Source organism: Astyanax mexicanus, chromosome 2, assembly GCF_023375975.1.
Source record: "Astyanax mexicanus isolate ESR-SI-001 chromosome 2, AstMex3_surface, whole genome shotgun sequence".
Taxonomy (NCBI): Eukaryota; Metazoa; Chordata; class Actinopteri; order Characiformes; family Acestrorhamphidae; genus Astyanax; species Astyanax mexicanus.
Genome location: NC_064409.1, coordinates 54,660,335 through 54,688,253, shown reverse-complemented (window position 1 = coordinate 54,688,253; position 27,919 = coordinate 54,660,335). Strand labels below are relative to the sequence as shown.

At 39.0% G+C, this 27,919-nt stretch overlaps 1 protein-coding gene across 9 annotated transcripts in view; it reads left to right on the top strand.

Annotated features, from left to right (window-relative positions):
* cadps2 (Ca++-dependent secretion activator 2) overlaps positions 1-27,919 on the top strand; it is a 189,862-nt gene that overhangs the window by 66,242 nt on the left and 95,701 nt on the right. For all 9 annotated transcript variants that reach the window (XM_049474587.1, XM_007246561.4, XM_007246566.4 and 6 more), the window contains exon 3: positions 12,338-12,670. In XM_049474587.1, the coding sequence (XP_049330544.1) occupies positions 12,338-12,670 (333 nt within the window). The remainder of the gene's footprint in view (positions 1-12,337; positions 12,671-27,919) is intronic.

The window sequence follows — 27,919 nt, the reverse complement described above, 5'->3', positions numbered from 1 at the left end:
GCCTGTGATGTCGGAGCTCGTTGTGCTGTTTTTCTTGTGTGTTATGGGTGCTGGTGCTGCGCATTGACACACTAAAGCATCAGTAGCCAGCTGAACCACACTCTTAAACAATGAAGGTGCTACAAATGGTTCTTTCATAGAAGAACCATGTTTTCAAGTCGAGATTTGTGTTAGTGAGACTTTTATTCCAACAAAAAGCAAGATAAACTACTTTAAATAACCTTGATTTTGGGAAAAAATGTGAATTGTCAGATGTATCAATTAGGGGTGTGCCATATCATATCATACGTAATAATATCGGCAACATTTTTAAATATCTTGAACTTTTACCCTGAAATATCAGCAACCCCTAATTATCACATGAGGATACTATTTTTTTGCTACTTTTAAAAATGGAGAACTGTTCTCATTTTCCATGATATATCTACTAAAGACAGATTATATCTGTCCAGTATGATTTATTTTTACTTTAGTCCTGGATATATGGAGATTAGGGTTGCAGCGGTAACCGGTTTCACGGTATACCATGGTATTAAAATGCACGGTTATCATACCGTGTGTGTTTGCTTATTACCGGTAAAACGCAAGCCAGCGGAGAAAGTCACCCGCGCATGCGCAACTCTGCTCCGCTTCAGCTGCTCAGCACACAGCGGTGAGAACGGCAGAAAGTGCATCAGACTAGAGCTTAGATTCTCTGCCCAGAAAATAGTCTGAGATGTAGGCATCTGTTTTTTAATTATATATTTTATTTTTAAATAAAGCTCTGGTGTGATAATCACAATGTTGCTAAGTAACCAATTAATATTGTTAATGAAAACGAACCAAATAACGAAAACTGAAAGTGAAACTTAACTAACTCATTTATAAGCGCTGTTTTCACTCCCGCAGTTCTACAGCGGGAGGTGTTGTGCCGAAGCGGGAGTCGGATTGAGCAGGGAGTCGGATTCGGCATAACAGCGGCAGCGCGGCGGCACCTCGCGGCCCGCGGTGTTAGTTGTAAGCGCTCGCGCTAGCCGCAAAATACGACAGAAAACACTGAGAAACTGCAGAATTATAAGATAAAAGATAAAAGAAAGATATAAAGATAAAAGAGAATCTTTACCTGTGAGTAGCTCATACATGCCTTAATTTTCAAATTCCGACGTGCCTGTTTTTCATATGTTGAAGGTTTTAAGGTGTGAAAGCCTTAAAATAGAAATCCCTATTGTGAGGATCATGTCAGAAATAAATCCCCTCTTTCTGCAGTATCTGGTTATATACCAACTATTTATGTATACACTGCCCTTAAGAGTAGTGGAAAAACATGGTTTCCTTCACCTGATGGTGTAGTTTCTACAATAAATAGTTAATTGAACAAAAAACCTTTGTTGTAATTTCTTTAAGGGTCAGTTTAATAATATATGTAACAAACTGTAATACCGTGATACCGCGGTATTTTCTGAGACGGTTATCATACCGTGAAAATCTCATACCGTTGCAACCCTAATGGAGATATATGGAGTGCATTATTAGTATCACACCGTTCTGGATCATTGGCTTCTCCTACAATTCTTGTATTTTATTATCTAAGTTAGGGGTGTGCCATCATATCATATGCAATAATAGAATTTTCATGTTGTTGCAGTACTGTATTCTTGAATAATTTAATGTTTTGTCATATCGCCAAGAGTATCTTTATCGCAAAAATACCATTAATTATCATGATATTATTTTAGGTCCATATCACCCACCCCTAGTATCAATACTCCATATAGTTTACATGTACATATTTCTAATCCTCATCATCTCTGTAAAGCATCTTGTCTTAAATGATAAATAGACCAGATTTTCTGTGTCTCATGGTCACTCTGGGCTCTGTGTCTCTCCAGTCCATGACTGTCAGATCATTTTAGCCTTGCTGTCTGGAGCCAGTTCTGCTAATTTTAGCATAAAATGACTTAATCAAAGGCTGTGAACGGTTCTCCATCTCTCTGTCTCTGTCTCCTATTAATCTCTTAACTCAGGAATAAACACTGCTATACACACTGTTGGTTATAAATAATTGAGTGAGATTTTAAACCACCAATTAAGCCGAGCAGCAGGGAGAGAGGAAATCTCTTGGTGGCCGATTCATTAGTAATAATGGCTGACATTTGTACTGGCTTAAAATGGAGACATTAGGCACCAACCTACAGAGCCCATTGCATTGGCTACAGCAGGTCACTCCATTGTGACCGTGTTACCTTTTGAAATGAAAGTATAATTACCAGCACTACAGTGGGCTAATACAGTCAGCTCCATAAGTACTTACGCAGTTACAAAAGTTTTGTATTTTTGCCAAATATACATCACCTTAGGGGATTTGAACCGAAGAAATCTAAAGTTTTAGTGTGTGTGTGTGTGTGTGGCATGGGAGAGGGTTGGCAGATATTGCACAAACTGTTCAGAATTTACAACCATTTCTACATAGTGTTCAAAATTAAGTAGTATTTCCCCTTAATTAGAAGTGAATTATGTGTAATTCACTTCTGTAATTAAAAGTAAATAGTATTACAATATTTTAGGGTATTTTTTAAACTTCTTGGCGATAATGCACAATTTATTAATTACAAGTTTTATTTAGTTTAACAATTTAAAATAGGACTGTGCAACATTGTGGGGTGGGGGGGGACTGAATCAGTTTCTCTGATTTTGCTATTTGTAGGTGTTTGAGTAAAATTAACATTGTTGATTTATTCTATAAACTACAGACAAATTTCTTCCAAATTCCAAATAAAAATATTGTCATTTAGAGCATTTATTTGCAGAAAATGAGAAATGGCTAAAATAATAAAAAAGGTGCGGAGCTTTCAGATCCCAAATAATGCAAATAACACAAGTTCATATTCATAATGTTTTAAGAGTCCAGAAATCAATATTTGGTGGAATAACCCTGGTTTTTAATTACAGTTCTCATGCATCTTGGCATGTTCTCCACCACCAGTCTTACACACTGCTTTTGGATAAATTCAAGCAGTTCAATGGCTTGTGATCATCCATCTTTTCAATTTAGTAAAATGTGGTCTCTTATTTTTTTCCAGAGCTGTATATTGGATATTATAAGATGTAGGAATTTTTACCAGAAGTCAATCATTCAACATGTCACAATATTAATAATGCACTCAATGTCTCAAAGAGTGAAGTAAAACAAACTATATTTTGCAGACATAATCTGTCTCTGGTAGATATGTCATGGAATATAGGAATAGTGCAATTTCTCATTCTGTTCTAAGCAGCAAATAAGTACCATTTGATTAAATTTGCATGAGATTAAATGTCCTGGATAATGATTTTTGTGTTTCTAATCATATTTCCATTACAGAAGGTAAGTGTCCTGACGTGCTGTTGGTTGGGAAATGCTCTTAGTCAAGCCTTCCTGCATTTAATATAGTGTTTGTGGTTAAGCTCAATTGACAATTTGATTGTAATAAAAGAAAAAGAGCAGTATATGATTATAGTCCTCTTTATATTCACACATAAGACAGTTGTATAGCCTTCAGTTCTGAGTGTGTTTACGTAAATCTAAGCTTTCGTTCTTTTCAGTTCATTTTTATTTTTTTAGTTTCTACAGAACCTGCACTATATCAAGTGCAGACTAATGTAGGATTTTGCCATTTTCTAATTCATCTGAGAGAAAGGATGATTTAAGTCTGTGACGAGCATTGTGAGAAAAACAATTATTCAGAAGCAGTGCAGCTGTGTGTGTGACCTGTTGACTTTCAGTACTGAATTAATTCAAATTAAACATGACATTTTGAATAGAGAGGAATAATTATATATTTTAAAAATGCTTTGAAAGTTTCAACTTTGGAAACAGTGTTGAAGAAAAGCATTAAAATGTCAGTGGAGGTGAAATGAGGGAAAGAACACTGAGAGGCTGGCCAGGGAATTCTGTTCAAAACTGAAGACGAACTTGATGAGCACCATTGTTCTGCTGTGGGTGCACAACTTATGTGACAATATTTTCTCTGTGATCTTTGTGATACAGGGGGTATTGATGCCTGCAATTAGTGAATTTAAAAATAACATTTTTTTATTCATGCATTGTATTTTTTATGTATATTATTATGTATTTTTCTGTGTATTTTATGTATATATATTTTTTAATGATTGTTAATGGAGTGATTTGGGTATACTGTAAATCTGAGACTCGACTTGAGACAAGTTGTTGGTAAGCAGTGGTTTGGAGACATTAGGATATCCAATGTAGCAATGATCTAGGAAGATGATTTTAAGAAGCCAATTAATCATAGCGAATCAGTTTTCTGACTGCATTAAAGTACTGAAGCTGTGCCAGATGCATATAGTTCACACTACGTGTCTTTTTGAGTCACCAGGTCATTGTGCTGTTTACACTACATGACTGATTTTGTAAAAGCCAGTCTTTCATTTTCACAGGTTCAAGAATAACCCAACTTCAACTTGGGAAATCGCCAAGTCATCTGGTTGCTCTCCAAAAACACATTTTTGTCACATCAGTATGAAAGAACTAAATTTAAGGGAGAACAAGTGATGCCATGCAGAATATACTTTGGTCGGACGTGTGGTTCTCTTTCAACTCAATCCTATTGGCTGTAGGCAGTCGCTGCTCTTGACTTACAGTTACCAACAGGTCTAGATAATAAACCTGCTAAATGTTTGCCAAGCATCTGTGACATGTCTGTGTGGAGTAGGGCTGTACAATATATCGTTTAAGCATTGTCATCGCGATGTGCGCATGCGCAATGGTCACATCGCAGGACGTGCTATGTCACTTAAGGCAATTAAATCAAACACGTCATGTTGCAATGTTTTGATTCTTGACACAAAAAGTAGATACACAGCGTTGTCTCTGTGTCTGTGTGAGTGACAGGCTGCTGCTCCCTGAGAAGCGAGAGGGGGGAGGGGAAGCGAGGTGGGCATGAGTAAACACGAGGTAACCGCATGGCCTCCATCCACATGGTTTGGCATGTGCTTGTAAACACGTGTGGAAAGCTGTGCACCTCAGTCCAGCACAGTTTTGCGCAGATATTTCCAGTTACAGCTGAATTCATACTTTTAATCCCAGAAAAATTCACTTATTTACTTTTAAAAAGCCATTTAAATGCCTGATTAAAGGGCCGATTACTGATGTTTTGCTGTTTTTCTCTGGTTTTGAGACTCAGCTCTTGATTGGTCTGGACGTGAGACAGTGCGCGGGTGGAGGCGGGGCTGGTGATGTCATGGGCCCTGCATCGTTTAATGTTGCAATATATAGTCGGAAAAAGAACATTTGCAATGTAATTTTTTTCCAATATCGTGCAGCCCTACTGTTGAGTGTCTTTTAGCAGTTCACAATACACAAGCCAATGACAGTTTGTGACAACTGGACAACTGGTAGTTTTAATTGTGGACAAACAATACAAAAACATTAATAAGAGGAAAAAAGTAATCATTTCAGCTAAAGTCAAAAGAAAGATTTGAGTTTCTTTGTTTCCCAGTTAGTTGGGAAACAGTGGTGAAAACGGGTATGTGTGTGGTCATTGCCTTAATCTTGATAGCTGCAGTGTTATCTGAGTTTGAACAGAGCACAGATTGTAGATTTTCTGCTACATGCTCAATATCTTCAGGGTGTGATGAAAGAAGATAATGCTTAAGTCTAAGAAGGTCATCAATAAGTGCATTTGCTGTTGAGCAGCTGACAGGTATTGTCTTTTAGAACAACTTTATACGTGATTTAGGTAACGATTAGAGATAAAATCATGTTTAGAAAGAGTAACTAATTTCTCTATCTCAGTCCTCAGACATAATAATACTGAGTCTCATATACGTATGTCTACATCAATAACTAGGCCCTCTAATGTTCTTAGTGAATCTTAAATCATTTTAAATTGATTCAAAAGCAATTTTAAGCAGATCAGATGAGTCTTCATAACATAAACATTAACATTTTCAATGATTAGAGCCTTTTAACTAGAAAGAATTACGCCTGATAGAAAATCTATTAAAAGAAGCAGGAGGACAGTAAACTGTAAAAAGCAAGAATGTATGTGGCCTTTAAAATCAGGAGATGAGCCTGACATTTTTAAGGGCGTTTTTACATCTAAAGTCCGGACCGAAAAGTCCCGTTAGTTTTGGTTTCACTCTGCAGTTTCGCAAGAACTTTACTACATCCTGTCGTCATCAGCTACATGGGTGGGTCTCTCTATACTTCATATTAATTGATTTGTAGAATGTTAGTTAGGATTTCGGCGAGTTTCTTTGCCAGGTGTTGTGACAAATTCTAGCTCTCTGTTAAAATCCAACTCCCCTTAGTGTACATTAAAATAAGTAATAAAGGTTATCCTCTAATTCCTTTCATTTCTGTTTTTTAAATAAGGGTTAATTTACTGTTAAAATTAATAAATCACTTCCCAGTGTAAGTGTTTGTGTTCATACTGCTGTATGACGTGCCAAGGGGAGTTAGCACAACACCAATTAGTTTTTCCTCTAAAGACTGACTCAACGTCCTGTAATTAGTCTGAAATTATGAAGCATCTAGAAAACTGCTGCTTCGGTTCTGACCAAACTGAAAAGTCTCAAAGTCCAGAACAATCAAAGTAGATGTAAAAGCAGCGTAGGCCTAAGCATTTCTAAAGACCGCGCTTTATGACCTGGGTTTAGTGTAATTACTATATCTAAGGGTACTTTCACAGCTGCCATGTTTGGTCCAGACTTGCAGACTTTTCAGATTGGTTGGATCTAAAAAAAAAAACAAAACAAAAAAAAAAAACACACTAACTTTGTTTTAGAGTCTGGTCCAGTCTTTCAGGTGTGTAAACGCACAAAGCATAGGTTGCTGGACCCACTATGACCTTTCTCATGCTAACTAATGTAATAAAAATAAGCTGGAGGAGTTAAAAGTTCTCTCAGTTAAAGCTTTCATTTCAGAAACATGCAGTACACAGGCAATTATCTGTGATCATTTAATTAACAGTGATTGATTTAAATGTATGACAGACTTATCTTTTCAGTCAAGCATTCACTTCAAAAATCCATTTTATGATGCAGAATAACAAGTAGATTGCATTTAGGGATTTTTATTACATGTGGACTTACTATTCTATTCATATTATAATTCATAGTTTATAATTTGAATCCTGTGACAATTAGGAAAATTGCTGTTGTTCGTGTAGGCTGAGCATAGTTGGTGTTCTCTGTGGATATGTGTAATGTTCCAACTGCAGTTAGAATGCTCACTAAAGGCGTGTTAGTTTTGGTTTCACTCTGCAGTGATTTGTAGACTGGTTCGTAGAATGGTTTCAGTTGCTGGTGTTGTGTAAAATTCTGCCCCTCTGACAGTTTTCAGCTCAATTAAAGTAAAAATGCATGGCCACAGAATGAGAATAACAGATTATCCTTGGATTCCTTTTATTTATTTTGATAAATAATCAATCACCTAGAAATTACCTTCCAGCCTACCAGCATAATCTGTACTGCTGCGTGATGAGTTTGTACACAAAAGAGAAGTCCAATTTCAGCACAACACCAGTTGTTTTTCTTCTTCTATGGTTTAAAGGGTGACGTTAGCCTGCCCCAGCTTCCTGTAATTAGTCCAAAATATAAACCATCACACTGCAAATGAACCAGACCATTGTCCAGTTTGTCTGTCTTGGTCCACCTAGCTTGTTTGATTGGACCAAATTCTGGTGTTTTGTCCTGCACCATGGTTCCAGACACCTTGTACACCTGCTGTTTTAGTTTGGCACCCTGAAAGTAACATTGTAAATAGCTATGAAACACTGTAAGTGTGGGTCATAGCCATGGCCGTGTCCTGATGAATAAAAGAATGTGATGCGCCTAATCATAAGAGACTTGTGTTCAAATCTTACCTTTAGAGCAAACCTTGAAAATCTTTAGCTGAACAAATATTTTTTTTTTCCACAATAAGACCATTCAACTCATTTTAAGTGGACTGAATGGGTTGTACACATATTCACGATTCTCCAGTGACTTGTGAAGTCTGTTCCAAACAGCTAATCTGAGACTGAATTCATTTGAAAATCTATAGAAAAAATGTCTAAAGTAATACAGACAGGACTAAAAGTAATATTTTTTGTTTTATTTACATTGTTTATTGGAGAGTTGGCACACTCACATTTGCTGTATAATTTGGACCTTCGCCTCTCTGTGAATTTGTTGAAGTAGTTTCAAGGCTATAAAACTGTGCTTTTATGATTTAGACTGACATAGTGAAGAAAAGCCGTCCACATCCATTGTCCAATTGAACACAACAGAGTCACCAATCAGAAATGATTTTCTAGTATGGCTCGATTGTGCTGTGAAAGAGCACTCACAGGTCGTAACCTTTGCACAGCTTATTACTGTGCTGGATGAGTTTCAATTATGGGAGACTTTCAGGGGTTCAAGGATTCCTGTAGAGTGCCAGTCTGCCCTCATCTGACCAGATTTATTAGTTTAAAAGGTCGAACTTTTACTACATTTTACTGCATCCTTAACGAGCTGCATGAGAGAGTTGTTTTCTAGAAGGTATGAATTGCATGTCATAACAAATTCTAGCAAATTTTGTCAATCAATTACAAGGCTGTAAAGAATACACCCAGCCTTCTAGGAATTACTGGAAATTAAAAGATACAATAGCAATACAATTCATATTAAAGTTTGAAGGGCAATATTCTCTGTTCGTTATTACTTATGTAACTGTAATGTCTGTGATTGAAATAAAGGGAAAATATCTTGGACAAATTCCAAATAAAGTGGTAAAAAGAATGGGTGTTCGATAGGGATGTTAAATGTCGGAGAACAGAACAGCCTAAGGACACGTGTTAAGGAAAGAGAAGAAAAGTGAATTCTTGTTCTCTTTTCTTGCCACAGGCCTCCTAGCTTGCCTATTACCCTAGTCACCTCGACGGGGAGGGAGGAAGTGATTAATTCTCCCCGCAGGAGCGTGAAATATTTAGGCTACTTACTCATTCACTCGCTCAGACACGCTGTCAAAAGTTCAGGGCTACAAGTCACTCTTTCACTCTGAGGAAATAAGTGGGATACCTACAGAAATACCTTTAGAAATCTCCTCAGACATCAGCGAGTGAACAAATTGGCCTTTTTATTAAAGGTTGTGTTTGTTTACACACTCGTTTTTGTTTGTCGGTTTAGCCCTGAACTACACCTGCGTTCTGGATGTTTACTTTTTATTCAATGTGAGATCTGCGTCTGCTTATACTTTTTATAAAGTGTATATTTTTTTGGTAAAGTTTGCCAGTATATGCCAATCAAATCATTTAAATTCTTCAGCATTTTCTACATTTTTAGACATTTCTTACCTGTATGCACATTTTGGATTCTTCTGTTGGGATTTAAATGAGCTTTGGCTGATATGTGAGCTGCACAGCGCTGCGGAGCTATTCATGCTGTAACCTTTAGCTGTGGAGTAGCTGTGGACTGCCAGCTTAGCTCCTGTTGCACACCAGTCTTTCCCCGCGTGTCGTGATTATGGTGCTTCCGACATAAACACGTTTCTTTCTTTTTCAAGACGAGGCAGCTGAAGTGGCTTTATTCCGCTCCATTACTTGCAGTAAGGAGCTGCGAATCGTCTCCATCTGCTGCTGCCTTTATGCTTCACCAGCTCATGTATGCCTAAGACGCCACTTACTGGGAGAAATACATAAACGAAAATGACGAAATATTTCCCGGGTTTTCTGTAGGTTCCTACTACATCTGTCAGGGGCACAAAATCTCTCACCCAGACAAACATCCCATTCCCAGACTCTGATATTCTACACAGCCATTCAAGCCTGGAAATGGATTACAGGAGTAAGAACTGGGGATAATAAAATAAAATTTTATTTACAAAAAAGTACACAGCTGAGCCACTAACGACTGAAAAAAGACTTTATTCAGCTTTAAAAGTATTATTTTCCTATTTTGGTTCATTCAGAGTTTCAGGGCTGGTTTTCCTCTAAGCATCTCAACATAAAGAGGATTCTTGAAGGATTACAAATGAAGTGAACGCCTTTTTAAATGTTTAAGAAAATAAATACAGCTCTGGAAAATATCAAGATACCACTTTAGTTTCTGAATCAGTTTTTCAGATTTTGCTATTTATAGGTATATGTTTGAGTAAAACATTGTTGTTCTTTGTATAAACTACGGAAAACATTTCTCCCAAATTCCAAATAAATATATTTTCATTTAGGTCATTTATTTGCAGACAATGGGAAATGGCTGAAATAACAAAAGAAATCTATATTTGGTGGAATTACCCTTTTTTTTAATCACAGTTTTCATGCATCTAGGCATGTTCCCCTCCACCAGTCCTACACACTGCTTTTGGGTGACCTTATGTTACTTCTGGTCAGTGTTGGGCACGTTACTTTGAAAAAGTAATTAGTTATAGTTACTAGTTACTTCTCCAAAAAAGTAACTGAGTTACTAACGGAGTTACTCCACTATAAAAGTAACTAGTTAACAGTAAAAGTAACTATTGCGTTACTTCGCCCTGTAAAAATAAATAAATAAAGAATAAATAAAGAAAATAAATGATGTAATTACTATTATTATTAGAAAAATAACAAACAAAAATAAACCCAAAATGTTGACAAAAATATAGTCTAACGAATAAAAAAAATAAGAAACGAAAAACTCCACAGGACCAAAGAAAATTACTAAGACATGTAATACTGAAAAAAAAAACGGAAAAAACAAATACACGTCTGGGGATAAAAATTAAACAAACCAAACCACACTCAAAGAAATAAGTGTATATATAAACAAAACAAAAGAATGGACAAAAACAACAATCCGTTAAAAAAACTCATTTAAATCCATTAAAAAACTCATTTAAAACAATCACAGGCTTTTTGCGCAGAATAATAAAAGTTTCGGTTAGTTTCAGTTTCAAATCATGAAAACAGCTCACCAAAACCTCAACCTATCCTTTATATTTGACAATATTTGATTAACTTACAGGTCCTTACTTATTTTTATTTAACTGAACTGAGTTGTAAATTATTTATAGCCTCGCGCTGAATTCAGCTCCGCGCTGCGAAAGAGAGAGAGAGAGAGAGAGAGGCGCAGCGCATTTTGCCTGATTTCTCTTTATTAATTAACAGTACTTTAGTAAGTTTAATAACATTAATTTTAGTATACTTGTCAGATCTTATTTATAAAAACTTTTTTTTAGAAGACAGAGGTTATTCTGCGCGCAATGCCGCGCCGCTGCGCCAAGCACCACTTTGCGTGCCTGGCATTTCAGAGCGCTGGACGAGATTTTAATTCATGAATTAATATATTTAATATTTTAATAAATTTGCCCTGGTGATAAGAAACGAATGCTAACATATAGCGTTATATTTCTGTGTATTTCAAATGTTTTAAGTTTTATATAATTGACGGGCAGCACCACGCGCCAGATTGACAATGTGCTTTGTTTTTCAGATATAAAAGTGAAATTCAGTTAAATAATAGCAAAGTTAACTAAAATAAATTTATGTTCAGTCAAAGTTATTTTCTCTTTTAATTTTCCATTTCAAAACTCCAGCATTTGAGTGAGAATAAGCATCTGTTGAAATTTTTAAACAGCAGAATGCCTAGTTACAGTTATTTAGTCTGTGTACTAAACATAAATATAAATCCTTATAACTGACAGAAATAAATATAACTAATAATAATTTATAGTTACAGTGCAGATTTTTAAGTATATATATTTTTTCATAGTTGATTGCTGAAGGCTCTGGGTGTGGTTTATTTTTATGTGGTAAAGATGTGATGGTATGGAGTATTTTGGAGCGCAGGGTGAGCAATCGCGCTAAGCTTTTTTCCGCCGCCAAGATAAAAACACGCCAGAAATTTACCTCAACACACATCATTTCCAGACCACCACGCCCATCGGTGTTAATATATTCCAAAGTCCAACGCTATTTTAAGGAAGCGTGCAAGGCCTAAAAATAGACTGTTGACGGGTGGCAAAGCGCCACGCTACACGCCTTGTGCGGGGTGTATGATAGGGCTCTTTGTCTGTATGCGCAAAGTTAAAAAAAGTTCATTCAGCTGCTAAAGTAACGTGCAGTAACGGAGTGTCGAAAATGGTAACGGCGTTATAGTTACAGTCAGAGTAATTAGTTAGATTACTCGTTACTGAAAAAAGTAACGGCGTTAGTAACGCCGTTTATTTTAACGCCGTTACTCCCAACACTGCTTCTGGTGCAGAAATTCAAGCAGTTCAGCTTGGTTTGATGGCTTGTGATCATCCATCTTCCTCTTGATTATATTCCAGAGGTTTTCAATTTGATAAAATCAAGGAAAAACATTGTCATAAAGTGGTCTCATACATCTGACACATACGTTTGTCTCTTTGTTGCAGGGCTTTCTGAAGAGTGATCGAGTTGCCCGCATGGTGCAGAGTGGAGGCTGCTCAGCCAGTGATTTCCGCGAGGTCTTTAAGAAGAACATTGAACGTCGTGTGCGCAGCTTACCTGAGATTGACGGCCTGAGCAAAGAGACTGTCCTGAGCTCCTGGATCACCAAGTACGACACCATCTTCAGAGGCGATGAAGACCAGCGGCGACCGCAGGGCCGCATGCCCTTCAGCGCAGTGTCCGAGCTCATCCTCAGTAAGGAGCAGCTCTATGAGATGTTCCAGCAGATCTTGGGCATCAAGAAGTTTGAGCATCAGCTGCTCTACAATGCCTGTCAGGTGAGTGAATTTAAATAGTAGCTAAATCTGAAAGGGTTACATTGTTATTCTTGTTAATTATTATTTTTACTGTTTATATTTAGACTGCATTTTGTGTGGTTTGCTGACATTTGGGTAAGTATGTTAATTACACAGCCATTTAAAACACAGCCTGTGGCCCCAGCTCAGATCCTCGGGGAGCAATTCTGTGTTAATCCTTTACACAAGCTAAGAGTTGGGTTGAATATTGTAGCTGCTCTGCAAATCCTTCAGTCTGCTACATTGTGGTTAATGAAGTGCCAATTTCTATTCTCATTTGTACCCTCATTTCTTGTTTTCGAGTGTCGCCCTTCACCTTGAAAAAACGAGTTACAAGAGAAAATGACTGAAATTCTTCCCTTAAGAAACCTGAGTACTTTCAGGAGGTCGTCAAAATAAATAAATTTAAAAGGCCTCTGCCTTTATAGACTACTAGCGATTATCTGTAGGAGGCCCTGTCGGTCTGTTTTCTAGAGCTGCAGCTCTGCATCTAATATTTTAGTAATGGAGTATTCTACTAAAATCTAGTTGGTTAAAACATTTTGCATCAGTTTATTTAAAGAGAAATAAGACATTTCACTTAATCATAAGCGACCAATTCTTTTTAGATGACAGTTTTATTTCTTAAATTTACACTGTGCATAGCAACAAACTGTAACAAAGTGTGTTGTCACAATGCCTTGAAGGCTGGGAGACTTTTAAACTTTTAAAATCTGCTGATATTTTATGAATTATCGTGTGATCTGTGTGGTGTTTGGACGCATTGAGGAGTGCATATTTGAATCAATGGTTCCAAACTTTGTTTGTTTAGAAGCTCATGCATTGATATCATGCTCTGACCTTGTGGGGAAAGTCAGAGACGACATAGAACTGGCCTCAGACACTGGATTATACTTCAGAACGAGATATGTTACTGAAAACTGAGAAATAAAGCAATAAACAAGTGAAAGTTTCTTTAAAAACTTTAGCTTTACAGAAATTTTGAAAAAGGAGCGCTTCATTGAGTGCTTTATTGGGTGTTTTTCACAATGGATTAATCACAGATTCCTCACTGGAGGGAAATGACGCTCATTTTTAGAAACTGTAGGATTTCTTTATAGCTCTTTCTAGACATTTAAATGGTTTATGCTGATGATTTTAGGAATTCATGAGCTATTAATCTGATAAGACGATAGGGTGTGATTTTTGTGTCAAACACCGTGCCTTTTTTGTCATTATTGCCATATTAAAGGTAGTCCATGTAAAATACGGTGCTTTGAGCTATACAATTAAATAAACGATTCCTTAAGGCAAAGAAAATTACAAAAGGAATCGTTTCACCCTAGCTGTTGTAATAGCAGAGGAGTGGTAAAATTTAGCAAACTCTCTGCTGAACTTTAGTTCAACTTAGGGCATCGTTTAGTTTAAAATCCCTCTGTGATGGGAAGATGAAGTTAGCTATTTGCAAGCTTCCAGTTCAAATTTTCTCATTCCATTTTAAACGCATCAGCCTCAGGGGCTAGAATGTAACTGCTGCACTATTTAAGGGTGACCATGAAATTTGCAAGCCAGCTATCTAGCCAGCCAAACTTAATACTATCCATTTTTTATGCATGTTATGAAGAAAAAGACTATAAAAGGTTATTGCAAAGTGTGTTTCTGCAATATACAGCTCTGGAAGAACAAAAGACCACTTAAAAATGATAAGTTCATTTGATTTTACCAATTGAAAACCTCTGGAATATAATTAAGAAGAAGCCATCAAATCAAGCTGAACTGCTTGAATTCTTGTACCAGGAGTGACATAAAGTTATCCAAAAGCAGTGGGTAAGACTGGTGGAGGAGAACATGCCAAGATGCATGAAAACATCAGTGATTCAACATGTCATAATAAAAATAAAGTACTCTCTGTTTTAATGATTGGAGTGGAAATAAAATAGGAGGATATAATCTGTCTCTGCTACATATATCATAAAAATGAACACAGTGTAAATATTGCTTTCATATCAAAAAAGAAAAAGTAACTCCCTTCTTTTAAATGCATTCTGCTACTTAAAGGTGCAGACTCCAGCTTGTCTAGTCCCTGTAGAGATGAGATGCTCTGTAGCAGATAAAGATTACCATATTGGTACTGAGTCTAATGCCAGGCGTGGACTACAAGAGTATAAAGCCCCCACAATTGTAGCAGGAATGATGGTTCATTCGCTATCGAGTATTTTTGGGATGAATTGGGGAGTTTGAAATGAGGTAGGATGTTGGTCATTTTTTGTTATTGAGTATAATACATTTCTTACAGTAATGTTCTAAAATATAGTGGAAAGCCTTTACTGGATAATAAAGAAAGTTATTCCCACAAAAAAAAATGACAAATACATTAACTTATTTATATTAACCTTAAGTTTGAAAGTAAGAATTTAGTGTCTTTATAAATTAAAGTACATTTCCACAGCCCAAAAACTGTTTTTTTATATATTTGTGAGATTATAAAGAAGTTTTATGCACATGCTAATGTACCCTTTGCTGTACAAGTAGTGTTTGGTTTGGGGCCAGTGCATAAATGAATCTAAGCCTGCTTGCTTTAGAAAACAACATTAATCAGTTTGTAAAAGATACTATAAACCAAGCAGTACAATGAAATTTACATACTGAAATTATAGAGGATCTTCAGACCACATCCACTTGTAAGGTAATAAAAGAGATTTCTCTGGGGTTGTGGGAATTGTTATTTCTTCACAAATGGTAAATACACTCACTGAACAACAAATAAAAACATCAAGAATTTCTTTTGGAATCAAATAAAATTTAAATCTACACTGATCAAACATAACATTATGAGGACCTTCTTGTCTCTATACTCATTATTCTCTTTTTTCAGCTCTACTGATCATATAGGAGCACTTAAATGTTTTATAATTGCAGACTGTAGTCCTTACCATTATTATCCTCTTTATACCCTGTTCTTCACTGGTCTGGACCCCACAGCATAGACCACCACAGAGCAGCTATTATGTGGGTGGTGGGTTATTCTCAGCACTTCAGTGACAATGACATGATGGTAGTGTGTTAGTGTGGGTTCTTCTGGTATGAGTGAATCAGACAAAGCAGTGCTGCTGAAGTTTTATTTTCACAGCTGGACTGAGAATAATCCATCAACAGTCCTGTGAGCACTGTGCAAATGTGTGTGGTACAGGTGTGTAGCAGTCAACAATTTCTCACCAAGAGGTACACTACCCTGGTTCTACTCCGAGAGCCTTTTATAGGGCAGTTATAGCAGGACCCAGCATCTAGTCAGATCATATCTTTTATATTTTTCCTTTTTTGAGGTTTGCAGCGAAATAATTTTTTGTCGTTATGTTTAAAATTAAATTTAAAATAACAGTCTGTGTGTTTTTGTTGAGAAATCGTGAAATTGTGCTGAGCATGCTAAAAATTACTCCTAAATTGTGCATTGTAGTGCAGTCCCCTTTTCAGAGTAAATTAATCTGGTGATTTTAGCTAGGGATATCCTGTGCTCTTCTATATCTCTCCAGCTTTCTTCAGTTCTAATTCTGTGTTTCTTGGGTTTATCGATGTAAGAATAAGCAGATAATAAAATGAATTTGCCATTCCGTTATAATCATGTTCGCAAAGCTATTAAAGCCAGAAAAAGTATCTGGGAGCTACCAAACACCCTGTTATTAAAATATATATATATACAGCACCAACAGGGGCGGATTAACGCACAGCCTGCAATAGGCGGCAGCTTTGGGGCCCATGCAATGATTAGGACCCAGTGATTGGCCACATTTTTTTTTTTTCTTCATTAATTCATTTTCACCCACACACACTCACACACACACAGCTGTTGGCATGTTTACAGGTTGTTGAAGGTAGAATATGCAGCTACACTAAAGCTTTCAGTTTAAGTCAGCACATAAAAATATTCTAATTTAAAAATCTTCAGAACTACCCTGAGATATGCCTATATTGTTGTGATTAATACATTTATAAACAAATATTTGTATTTGTGATTGACATCATTGTTATAAATAGCATATTTTTTGTGTGTGCCATTGTGTAAAATTGTTTGGGATGGGGGGCCCATGCAAAGTGTAGCCTAGGGGCCTTCATCACCTTAATCTACCACTGAGTACCACTCAAACGTTTGGACACAAATTCTCATTAGTATTTGTTATGTATTGAATGCTACTGAATCCTACTGAATTTGCGTTCAGTAGCTCCTCCATTTCCACTCGCTGTCGTGTTTATGTGGATCTCCGTGGAAACGCACACGAAGCACAATTACGCTGCGTGGCAGTCGACCAATAGCTATTTTATTAAACGCGAGCTGACAAAACTCAGAGATGTGAGTCCGGACGGGACTAAAATTACCGGAGGACCACGGATTTCAGTGAAAAACAGTAGGTAATTCAGCCTTTAATTTCCTCAGAGGACTTCTGAGAAAAACACATACATGGTGGTTCTTGATGGGAATATAATTACAGAGGATCCCCCATAAAAGACAAAATTACCCCAGAACCCCCTAAGAAACAAATCCTGTCCGGATAGGGCTTTAGAAAATAATGCCAAGAGTGGATAAAGTTGGCATCAAAGCAAAAGTTCCCAGCCGGCCACCAACGTCAATATAAGATAATTTTAGGTTGAATGTTGGTAATGGCATCAGATGAAAAAAACTTTTACGTCAGGATAACGTCTAATACTGTTACTGTTATTTTGAAGAATCTAAAATATAAAACATAATTTAGCTTGCTTAACACTTTTGTGTTATTTAATGTCAAATGCATTTCTTCATAGTTCTGTTTTTTTTTTTTTTTCAATATTAATCTACAATGTAGAACATAAAAATAAAAAAAAACATTAAATGTGAAGAGGTGTGTCCGAACGTTTGACTGGTACTGTGTGTGGCATTGCGGGAAAGATAGCAAAAGCATTAATGACCTCAATTATCATATTATTTTGCCCTCTCCCCACTCAGACACAGTACTAATTTCAGCTTAAAAGAAACAATCCTAACTCATTATTTTTCTTAAAGCAGTTTTACCTGAATGCATAATTCAGGTAACAGAATTTGTGCATTTGATTTTGTGCCAAAATGTTAAAATCCTTAAATCTTGAGATGAGCAGTAGTAAATGACAGTGTTGTCAGGTTCAGCTAATTTTAGATGTGAGCACTAAGATTATTTCATAGCCTCTGAATAAACCATGACTCGTAATGTTTTCCTTCACATTGGTGAGTGCGTTAGCATGCCTTTTCGTCTCATGCCCTTTACCTCAATTACCTGAGCTCAGGTGGTTTTGCCCAATCACCGGTCTCTTTAAAGACGTTCCATAAAGGTCAGGGGCTGTTGGGGAAATGGTCTAATCAGCATGCCCTTGTGTGTCATCTGCCACAAGCCCTCCCTGGGGAAAGCTGTAGTGAAAGGGAGTTGGCAGGAGGTCTGTGGATACCGCTCTCTTTACCACAATTACTGCTGGTGGATTAGTGCAATTAGCAGTGTGGTCGACACATTAATGGGCCAGTAGGTATCCAGCCAGCACTAGTAGGTGGAAATGAGGTAGCCACACTGAGGCACAGTGCATATAATTGGATGCTTGACACAGTTTATACTGTTTTTGGTCTGGATTTGAAACACATGAAACAAAAGCTGTGAAATTGGTGGACGGGGTCCCAGGTTTCATTTAAGGTTATTTGCATTTGAATTGGAGACAATTTTAGCATCAATTCTGTTTTTTTTTTTTTTTTCATATAGATACATATGAAATCTCTATTTTTCATATAGATACATATTCATATAGATACATATTCCACCTGTAAAACTACCCACCCAAGATGGCGGCGCGTTAACACGCAGCGGCCGCTCCGGGTCCGTTAAATAGTGCTTTTGTGTTACTATTTGTTGTTTTTTCCGTTTATTTCCTGCAAATATGTGCATCGGAACACCCGTGCACATGTTCTACCACCGCCAGACCCTGCTACAGTGGAGAAACCAGCCAGAAAACACGCTACCGGACGAAGTTCTGCAGACGCTACTTGAGCTTAGCCTGCTAAGAGACCCAGGTCGCCAGCCCGCACTGTTTCCTGACGCCGGAGCCCAGCGGAAGTGCCATCGCAAGCGGTGCGAGTGTAAGCGCGGAAAGAGAGCCGGGATCCGCGCGAGGCTAAAGGCTAGTCCTAGCCGGCCGGCTATACCATCGCTCTTTCTTGCAAACGTCTGTTCCCTTGACAATAAACTGGACTACATCCGACTCCAGCGAACTACCCAGCGTGAGTTCAGAGACTGCTGTGTTTGGTGGCAACGACAACATTCCGGACAGCGCCATTCAGCTAGCCGGGCTAACCGCATTCAGAGCCGATAGAAGCGCGGCTCTATCCGGGAAGACCCGCGGTGGAGGCGTGTGTGTTTACATCAACACGGAATGGTGTAACAACGCTGTGACTGTTGCCAAACACTGCTCTCCGCTGGTGGAGTTCCTGATAGTCAAGTGCAGACCTTTTTATTTAGTACGGGAGTTCTCCGCCGTGCTAATAGCTGCTGTCTACATTCCACCCAGCGCTAGCATTGGTGCTAATGCTAAAGAGGCTCTGTGTGAACTCTATCGGACTATCAGCGATCTGCAAAACAAACACCCAGACGGACTGTTTATTATCGCCGGAGATTTCAACCACGCAAATCTCAAGTCAGTGCTCCCTAAATTCCACCAACATGTGAACTTTGCAACGAGAGGAGCGAGCGCGTTGGATCTTGTTTACACAAACATCCCCAGCGCGTACCGGGCGGAGCCCCGCCCCCACCTCGCTTTCTCGGATCACGTGTGTTTGGCTGACACCAACATACACACCACTCATCAGACGCTCCAGACCAGTTCAGAAGCAGGTGAAAACCTGGCCGGCAGGCTCCATCTCTGCCCTTCAGGACTGTTTTGAGTGCACTGCATGGGACATGTTTAGGGAGGCTGCTACTGAAGGCAATTCTGTTGATTTGGAGGAGTATGCAGCATCAGTCACTGGCTACATCAGCAAGTGTATTGATGATGTCACTGTCTCCAAGACCATCACCACATGCCCAAACCAGAAGCCTTGGATGACTGCTGAGGTACGTGCGCTGCTGAGGACCCGCGACTCCGCCTTCAGAGTGGGTGACAAGGTGGCCCTGAGGAAAGCGAGAGCCGACCTGTCAAGAGCTATCGGAGTGGCAAAGCGCACACACGCCCAGAGAATCCACAGCCACTTCAAGGACACGGGTGACGCACGGCGCATGTGGCAGGGCATCCAGGCAATCACCAACTACAGGACAATGCCACCGTCCTGTGAACGTGATGCCTCCCTCCCTGATGCTCTAAACAACTTTTATGCACGGTTTGAGGCACAAAACAACACGATGGCGAGAAAGGCCATGCCCAAGCCGGACGAGCAGGTGTTGTGCCTGACTGCAGTGGATGTGAGGAACACTCTGCGCAGAGTCAACCCACGAAAAGCTGCAGGACCAGACAACATCCCCGGCAGAGTGCTCAGGGAGTGCGCAGACCAGCTGACAGATGTTCTCACGGACATCTTCAACATCTCCCTGTGCAGCGCCACTGTCCCAACGTGCCTCAAGTCCACCACCATCGTCCCCGTGCCGAAGAAGTCCACAGTGTCCTGCCTCAATGACTACCGTCCCGTTGCACTTACACCCATCATCATGAAGTGCTTCGAGAGGCTAGTCATGAGGAACATCAAGACACGACTGCCCTCTTCACTGGACCCCCTGCAGTTTGCGTATCGTCCCAATCGCTCCACGGACGATGCCATCACCACCACCCTTCATCTCTCCCTCACCCACCTGGAGAAGAAGGACACTTACGTCATAATGCTGTTTATAGACTTCAGTTCAGCATTCAACACCATCATCCCACAGAACCTCACCAGGAAGCTAAGCTCGCTCGGCCTCAACACCCCCCTCTGCAACTGGATCCTGGACTTTCTGACGGGGAGACCCCAGTCAGTCCGGTTCGGGGGCAGCACCTCCAGCACCATCACACTGAACACGGGGGCCCCCCAGGGCAGTGTCCTGAGTCCTCTGCTGTTCACCCTGCTGACTCATGACTGTGCTGCAAAACACAGATCTAACAGCTTTATCAAGTTCGCCGATGATACAACCGTGCTGGGTCTCATCACCAAAGGCGATGAGTCAGCATACAGAGAGGAGGTGCAGCGGCTGACAGACTGGTGTACAGTCAACAACCTTCACCTGAATGTGGACAAGACAAAGGAAATGGTTGTTGACTTCAGGAGAGCACAACACACCCACTCTCCACTCAACATCGACGGGTCCTCTGTGGAGATTGTTAAGAGCACCAAGTTCCTTGGTGTCCACTTAGCAGATAACCTCACCTGGACCCTGAACACCAGCTCTACAGCCAAGAAAGCCCAGCAGCGTCTCTACTTCCTCCGGAAGCTGAGAAAGGCCCGTCTCCCTCCACCCATCCTCACACTCTTCTATAGAGGGACCATTGAGAGCATCCTGAGCAGCTGCATCACTGCCTGGTTTGGGACCTGCACCGTCTCTGACCGCAAGACCCTCCAGCGTATTGTGAGGACAGCTGAGAGGATCATCGGCGTCTCTCTCCCCTCCATCACGGACATTTACACCACCCGCAGCATCCGCAAAGCAACCAGCATTGTGAATGACCCCACCCATCCCTCACACAAACTGTTCTCCCTCCTGCCTTCGGGAAGAAGGTACCGCAGCATCTGGTCCAGCACGACCAGATTCTGCAACAGCTTCTACCCCCAAGCCATCAGACTCCTCAACTGCAGAGACTGAACTGATGGTTTTTCTGTACATGCACACACACACTCTTACCCCACTTACCCCAGAAAATGGAAAGCACTAAAAACCCTACTACCTCACTGGACTCTATTGCACACTGTGTAATAGAGGTAATTACTACCTCACTGGGCTCTATTGCACACTGTTTAAAAGAGTAATTACTACCTCACCTGGTCCTTTTTGCACACTGCAAAATTTGCACACTGTCTTGATATTTATTATTCTTTGTCTGTATGGTGTTGTATTGTCTGTCTGCACTTTTGTACTGTTGCACTATTGTTCTGTCTACACTGTGTTTATGTGCACCATGGTCCTTGGAGGAACGTTGTTTCGTTTCACTGTGTACTCTGTATATAGCTGAAATGACAATAAAAAACACTTTGACTTGACTTTGACTTTGACTAGAACCCTGTCCCATATTTGAGGGGACCTACATTAGAGGGTGTAGCAAGGCACAAACTAACATAGATTACAATGTATAAAGACATTTTATGTAGTTAACCCTTTAATATACTCATCAATAAAAACATAGTTTTAAATAAACAACCACAACATTTCCAGATACCATCAAAACCACTAAATGTTAGCAATAAAGTTTGTTGTACAATATTACATATTCCATTAATCAAAACCTCTGATATAGTGTCCCAAAGGTTTAAACGGGTCAACGGGGTTTCAGTAGACTTTTCAAGGCCGTTTCAACACAGACTATTAAAGAATGTTACAGCACATTATGCTACAGTTAGTTCCGACCCTGCAATGTGATTGGCTAAGAGGTGTTTTATGAGTGCCGTTATCAGCCGGTAATGCACTTTAACCGAAGCTCTCCATGCATTAGTCCACCACATACAGGCAACCTAGCAACAATGCTGCTAAACAGCGCAGCTACAAACAGAGCAGCAATGGAAGTATTTTGAGTTTTTATTCCAAACAGACCGTATTTTCTCGTCCTCTTTAACTCAAACTCTTTCAATAAACAGTGATAATGGAACTGTGGTATAATCACAATAATACACATTTTGTGCTATAACATGTTATATTTGCACCGCTGTGATTATCTGCAATATTACATGTTATAGTACTTCCTCTTGTGGATTCTTGCTTAATTAACAAATAATTGTTTTGTAATTTCTGATGTGTACATCTGTACCTAAAACTGTCCTGAATGAATTACGCTTGTATGATCTTCTGATTTTTAGCAACTGATACAGCTAGCTCCTGGGCTGGCCCAATATTATATGTGCAATATTATGATAAATTGAACTTTTTCTTTGATTAGTAATGCATAAATTCTTTGATTAATAATTATTTTAGTGAAAGACATAGTATTTTTTGGTATAAGTGGCTCAACATACTGAAGTTTAAGTTCTTTATGTTTAAGTTTGTGTTCTTCATGTTGCTTCTATGTCACAGGCAGGACTACACACATGCTGTAGCATGTTTTTAAGAAAGCAGTATATGAACACAGTAGACTTTTTAAGATATTTAAATAATTGACATGGTCAAGATTAGGTCAGTTAGAGGTTCTGATTGTCTGTTTTGACAGACATTAATTTTACATTAATGGGTAAGCTTTGTTTGCTATTACAAGTCACATCCCCTGTGGGTTCAGTTGTAACATTTGCACACTGCTCACGTACCGCTGAATTGTTTATAAACAGTAAGTGCTGGAAGCAAAAGTCAACTTTCTTTTTTAGCAGAGAAGGAAAGGTCACTGGAATTAAACTTAATATGTCAAATGCTTTTAAAATTATTTAGCAAAGCTTCAGGAGTGTCCCAGGTCTTCAGTTAATTATAGATTTGGCACATTCATTTTAAGTCCATTACTGATATGTCAGCATGAGGACTTGTCAAATGTCAGTCACAGACAAGAAGCTTAAAAAGCTGCACAGAGAATACACCACTTATATACATTAGGTTACCTAGAATTCCACATATTGCTTAAGCTTGTTTCTACTTCATGTCTAAGTTATTTTTGAATTTCCCATTTTAACCCAACCAGGCTGAGCATAGAGCTGTAACTGTTCGGTCTAAACTTAACCTGTATCTGGCAAATGTGCTGCTGATCCAATCTGATTAGAACATGACCACCACCAACCAGAGACCAAATAAAACACCAATAATGACCTTGTAATTTATATTAGAGTACACTGACATTAACAATTATCAGCAATCTAGAAAAAAAACAATAATGCTGATCTATTTAATTAATTATTCAATCAATCAGTGCCTTTAAACAGTTTTAAATGTGTTTAGTCTGCATAAACTCTACCTAGGCTCAAATGTTTTCTCTCATGCTGGTTTTGTGGAAGATAAGGTCAAAAGGCTCCAGCCAGTGTAGTAAAACATTGATTAACCTTGTGCTCTGATAAAATGGAAACTATTCAGATATTTTCTCTCTGGAAATGTTCATTGAATCTGATTATCATGATCTTCCTTGACTTAATATTCACACATGATATCTAAATACATATTATACATTTACATTTAATTTCCATTCAATTTCCAATGATTATTCATAATATAAACACACATATCTTTTGATAGTGGAGCTGATCCAGGATAAAAACAAAGGAAGTTATTTATTATATAAGAGGAGACTGTTGTTAGAAAAATATTTTGTTCTGCCGTTTTTGAGATAATGATATTGTTCTAGCTCCAGATTCAGTTTTATCATTTATTTATTTTCCCCATAAGTATGAATAGGGAGGGCTCAGAGTGGTGCAGCAAGCTAAGCGCTGCTACTATGATCGGGAGATCGCTGGTTCAAATCCCAGTCATGTAGCTTGCCATCATCTGCCAGAGCCCTGAGAGAGCACAATTGGCCTTGCTCTCTCTCTGGGTGGGTAGGTGTCGCTTTCTCCCCACACCACTCTAAAGGATGATGTCGATCAGCACAAGGCGTCTGTGAGCTGATGTATCGGAACTGAGTTGCTGTGCTTTTCTCCGAGCGCACTGTGATGCTACTCGGCAATGCTGCATCAGTAGAAGTTCGAAAAAAGGCAGAGCCTGACTTCACATGTATCGGAGGAGGCATGTGCTAGTTAGTGTGCTAAATTGGGCAGAAAATGATATCAGTCATATCAGTTAATTTTGACCAGCAACACAAAATAACGTGCCGGAACCATACATACATAAAATGCTTTCATAAAAAAATATACTTGTCAAACTTTTTACACAAAGTAGTCAGGGATTAATGGCCCAATGTTTTTGTTTAGAGGATTTGTTATGGTCCAGGTTATTTTAAAATAAGTTTTTTTTTTTATATATATATATATACATAAAATGAGTTGTATGAGCGTAGCCCTACATGCCATTAAATGCAAACAGTTCAAAACTTATTGATTAAAACTGTAAGTGATTAAATATTTATCCAAATATTAGGTGATGTTATATGTTCACATCTATATGATATATGTAATAGCTGTATTTCTAATAAACTAATGAGTTGGCAATCAAATAAATCAGACTTGAATGTTAGCTGGGTGTCAGGTCTGCTTTATATTTAGCCTCAATAGCTCCTCTGACATGTCATGACTCCGTCCCCTCTGACATTTCCCAGCGTATTCATCAATTGACAAAAGGAGGAAAAGGGTTATGATGGAAGGCAGAGTGTGAAGATCAGCTTCAGGCACAAGGTCCTCTTTAGCAGTGAGTGAAGAATTTAAAGTGCTATAGATCTGAACACTGCCTTTACCCTGGACCGCTCACATGTGGGTACCGTGGAAACGGGATTGGCAGGGACCGTTTAGGAAAATAAAAAAGATGAATTCAGATGACTAAGAGGGAGAAAGGGAGCAGTAAAAAAGATAGGAGATGTGTGTCACATAAATGAGCTATTTCTGGAGCTCTTCATGTCCTCTATCAATTAACACTTAAAGAGTTTAACCACCCCCAATATCAGCGGGCCTTCTGATTCGTACACACAACTCTTTCTATTTTATCGTCAATTAGGGCGGAGTTAAAGACATAGCTTAGCTAAACGGCAAAATAAAAATAAATAAAATTGCTGTGGAGAAAGTTTACTTGCTGTTTAAGGACTCAGTTGATGGGTGCTTATATATAGTTTACCAGTCTGTCTGCTGCCTGTCTGTCCTTCTACTCAAGTATCGTTCATCTGTTTCTGTCCTCCTATCATTCTCTCTCTCTACCATGCTCTCTGCCTCTCTGTCTGGCAGTCAGTACATATACCTATATGTCTGCCTTTTTGTCTGAATATTGGTTTATCTGTCTGTCTTCCCTTATGCCAGTCTGTCTGTCATTTGGTCTGTCCATTTGTCAGTCTACCAGTCTGTCTGTCTCTGCCTTCCTGTCCATCTATCAAACTATCAGACCTGTTTGTCTGTCCTCCTACAAAGCTGACTATCATACACTCTGCATGTCTGTTTATCAGTTTAGAAATCTACCTTTCTGTCCATGTGTTGGCCTACGTGTCTGCCTGTCTGTCTTTCAATTTATTTCTGTGTGTCTGTCCATTTATCATTCTATTAGTCTGTTAAACCTGTCTGTCTGCCTTTATGTGTGTTTATCAATCTGTTGGTCTAACTATCTGTCTGCCTGTCGGTGTGTCTGTCAGTCTGCCTGTTTGCTGTTTCCATTGCTCTCTCTCCTTGTTGATCTCATATGCTCTCATCTGTTTTTCTGTGTATGCTTTAATTGTGTGTCTGTGTGTGTTTGTGTGTGTGTCATTAAGTGATGTATTTCAGAATCGGCTGTTCAAGGCAAAAACTGTGTTATTACAAGTCTCAGTCTGTGATCTATGACTGACCTTGTTAGTGATTCATCAGTAATGACAGTCTGCCAGGCTGAGATGCTTCGTTATAGTCTGTAATTTGACTGACGTTTTGTTAGGCTATTCAAATGAACTTGGTTGATATTTGTGAATATTTAAATAAAACAGAGTTCATTATTTCTAACCGTTACAGTGCTGTTGAATCTTCTAATCTGATTCACTTTGTTTGATTACTCCAGTTTTTTTCCCTTTCTCCTTCTCAAATAACTCACTGTTCCACCTGCCATTGCCAGAACAGTTTACAGTGAGCGAAAGTAAATAAGATGAAGAAATCGTAGCGTGGAGTCAATGAAAGCTTGACTGAGCAAATGCCAGATGAGTGCAGGAGTGTGAGTGAGTGAGCGTGCCAAACCAAGGCAGTGAAGGGGGTCTGAGGACAGGATAAGTGACAGGCACAGGGAGGGATGGATTGAGGAATGCTTACAGATGGAGACAGGCTGACAGACTGAAAGACAGAAGCAGTTGAGGCGAGTGTTTGTGTTTGAAGGGGCCTTGAGGGGGACGGAATTAGACTGTGGAGATTTCAGAGTGACAGCAGTGGGCAGACGGAGACAGTGTGAACATTGAAAAGGCAGAAACAAATAATAAGAGAGAGACTAAATAAGATGTCAAAGCTTTTGTCAATAAAACCAATATTGATTAGTGGTACAAAACTATAGATGACTGTATTGAGCTACTGTAAGTTGCACCCATTGCTGATATAGATGTACAAATGCATACGCACAGCTTGTCTAGTCCCTGTAGAAAATTATTTCCAGTAGAATAGGACACTCTAGAGCAGACTTACATGAATGGTCCAGCAGTCTAAAGCGTCTAAAGCTGCTGGTGCTCAGAGGGAGCAAAATTGGCCCTGCTCCCTCCGGGTGGGTAGATGGCGCTCCCCGCATCGCTCCTGGGGTGATGTCCGCGGCACGGGCGTCTGTGAGCTGATGTGTCGGAACCGAGTCGCTGCGCTTTCCTCCGAGCGTGCTGGCTGCTCGGCAATGCTGCATCAGCAGCAGCTCGAAAAGAAGCGGTGGCTGACTTCACATGTATCGGAGGAAGCGTGTGTTAGTTTTCACCTTCCTGGTGTGTTGGGGCATTACTAGTGATAGGGGGAGTCCTAGTGAATGGGTTGGGTAATTGGCCGTGTAAATTGGAGAGAAAATGGGAAAATTTAGAAATAAAATTATAACAAAAAAAAAAAAAAAGTTACAGGTAACTCAGTACTTTTGTCCACATAGTGTAACCAATAAAAGTGTGACTTTTAAAAGTAAACAGTGCTATAAATAAAACAGTGATGTGATTTGATCTGAATGTTGGAGTTATTGGAATTACATTCATCATTAAGAAGTGGAAGGAATTTTGCACATGTTTAAGTCTGCCTTGAACAGGATGTACTTTCAAACTGTGACTTTTCTGAAGGTGTTGAATTGAACTGATGCTGCCATTACATGCTTCACAGCAGGGATTAGGTAGCCTTAGAAGTATTGGTTGCCTCCCTGACTAGTCCTCTTTTTGCATGCTCCCTTAGTTTGTGAAGGTGGCCTGCTCTAGTTAGATTTACACATGCTATTTTCTTGCTAGACTGAGTTAGATTGAATTAGGTCAGTCACTTTATTTTTATGAATATTTTAATGATTTCTTAATGTTTTTTTTCTTGTAAAT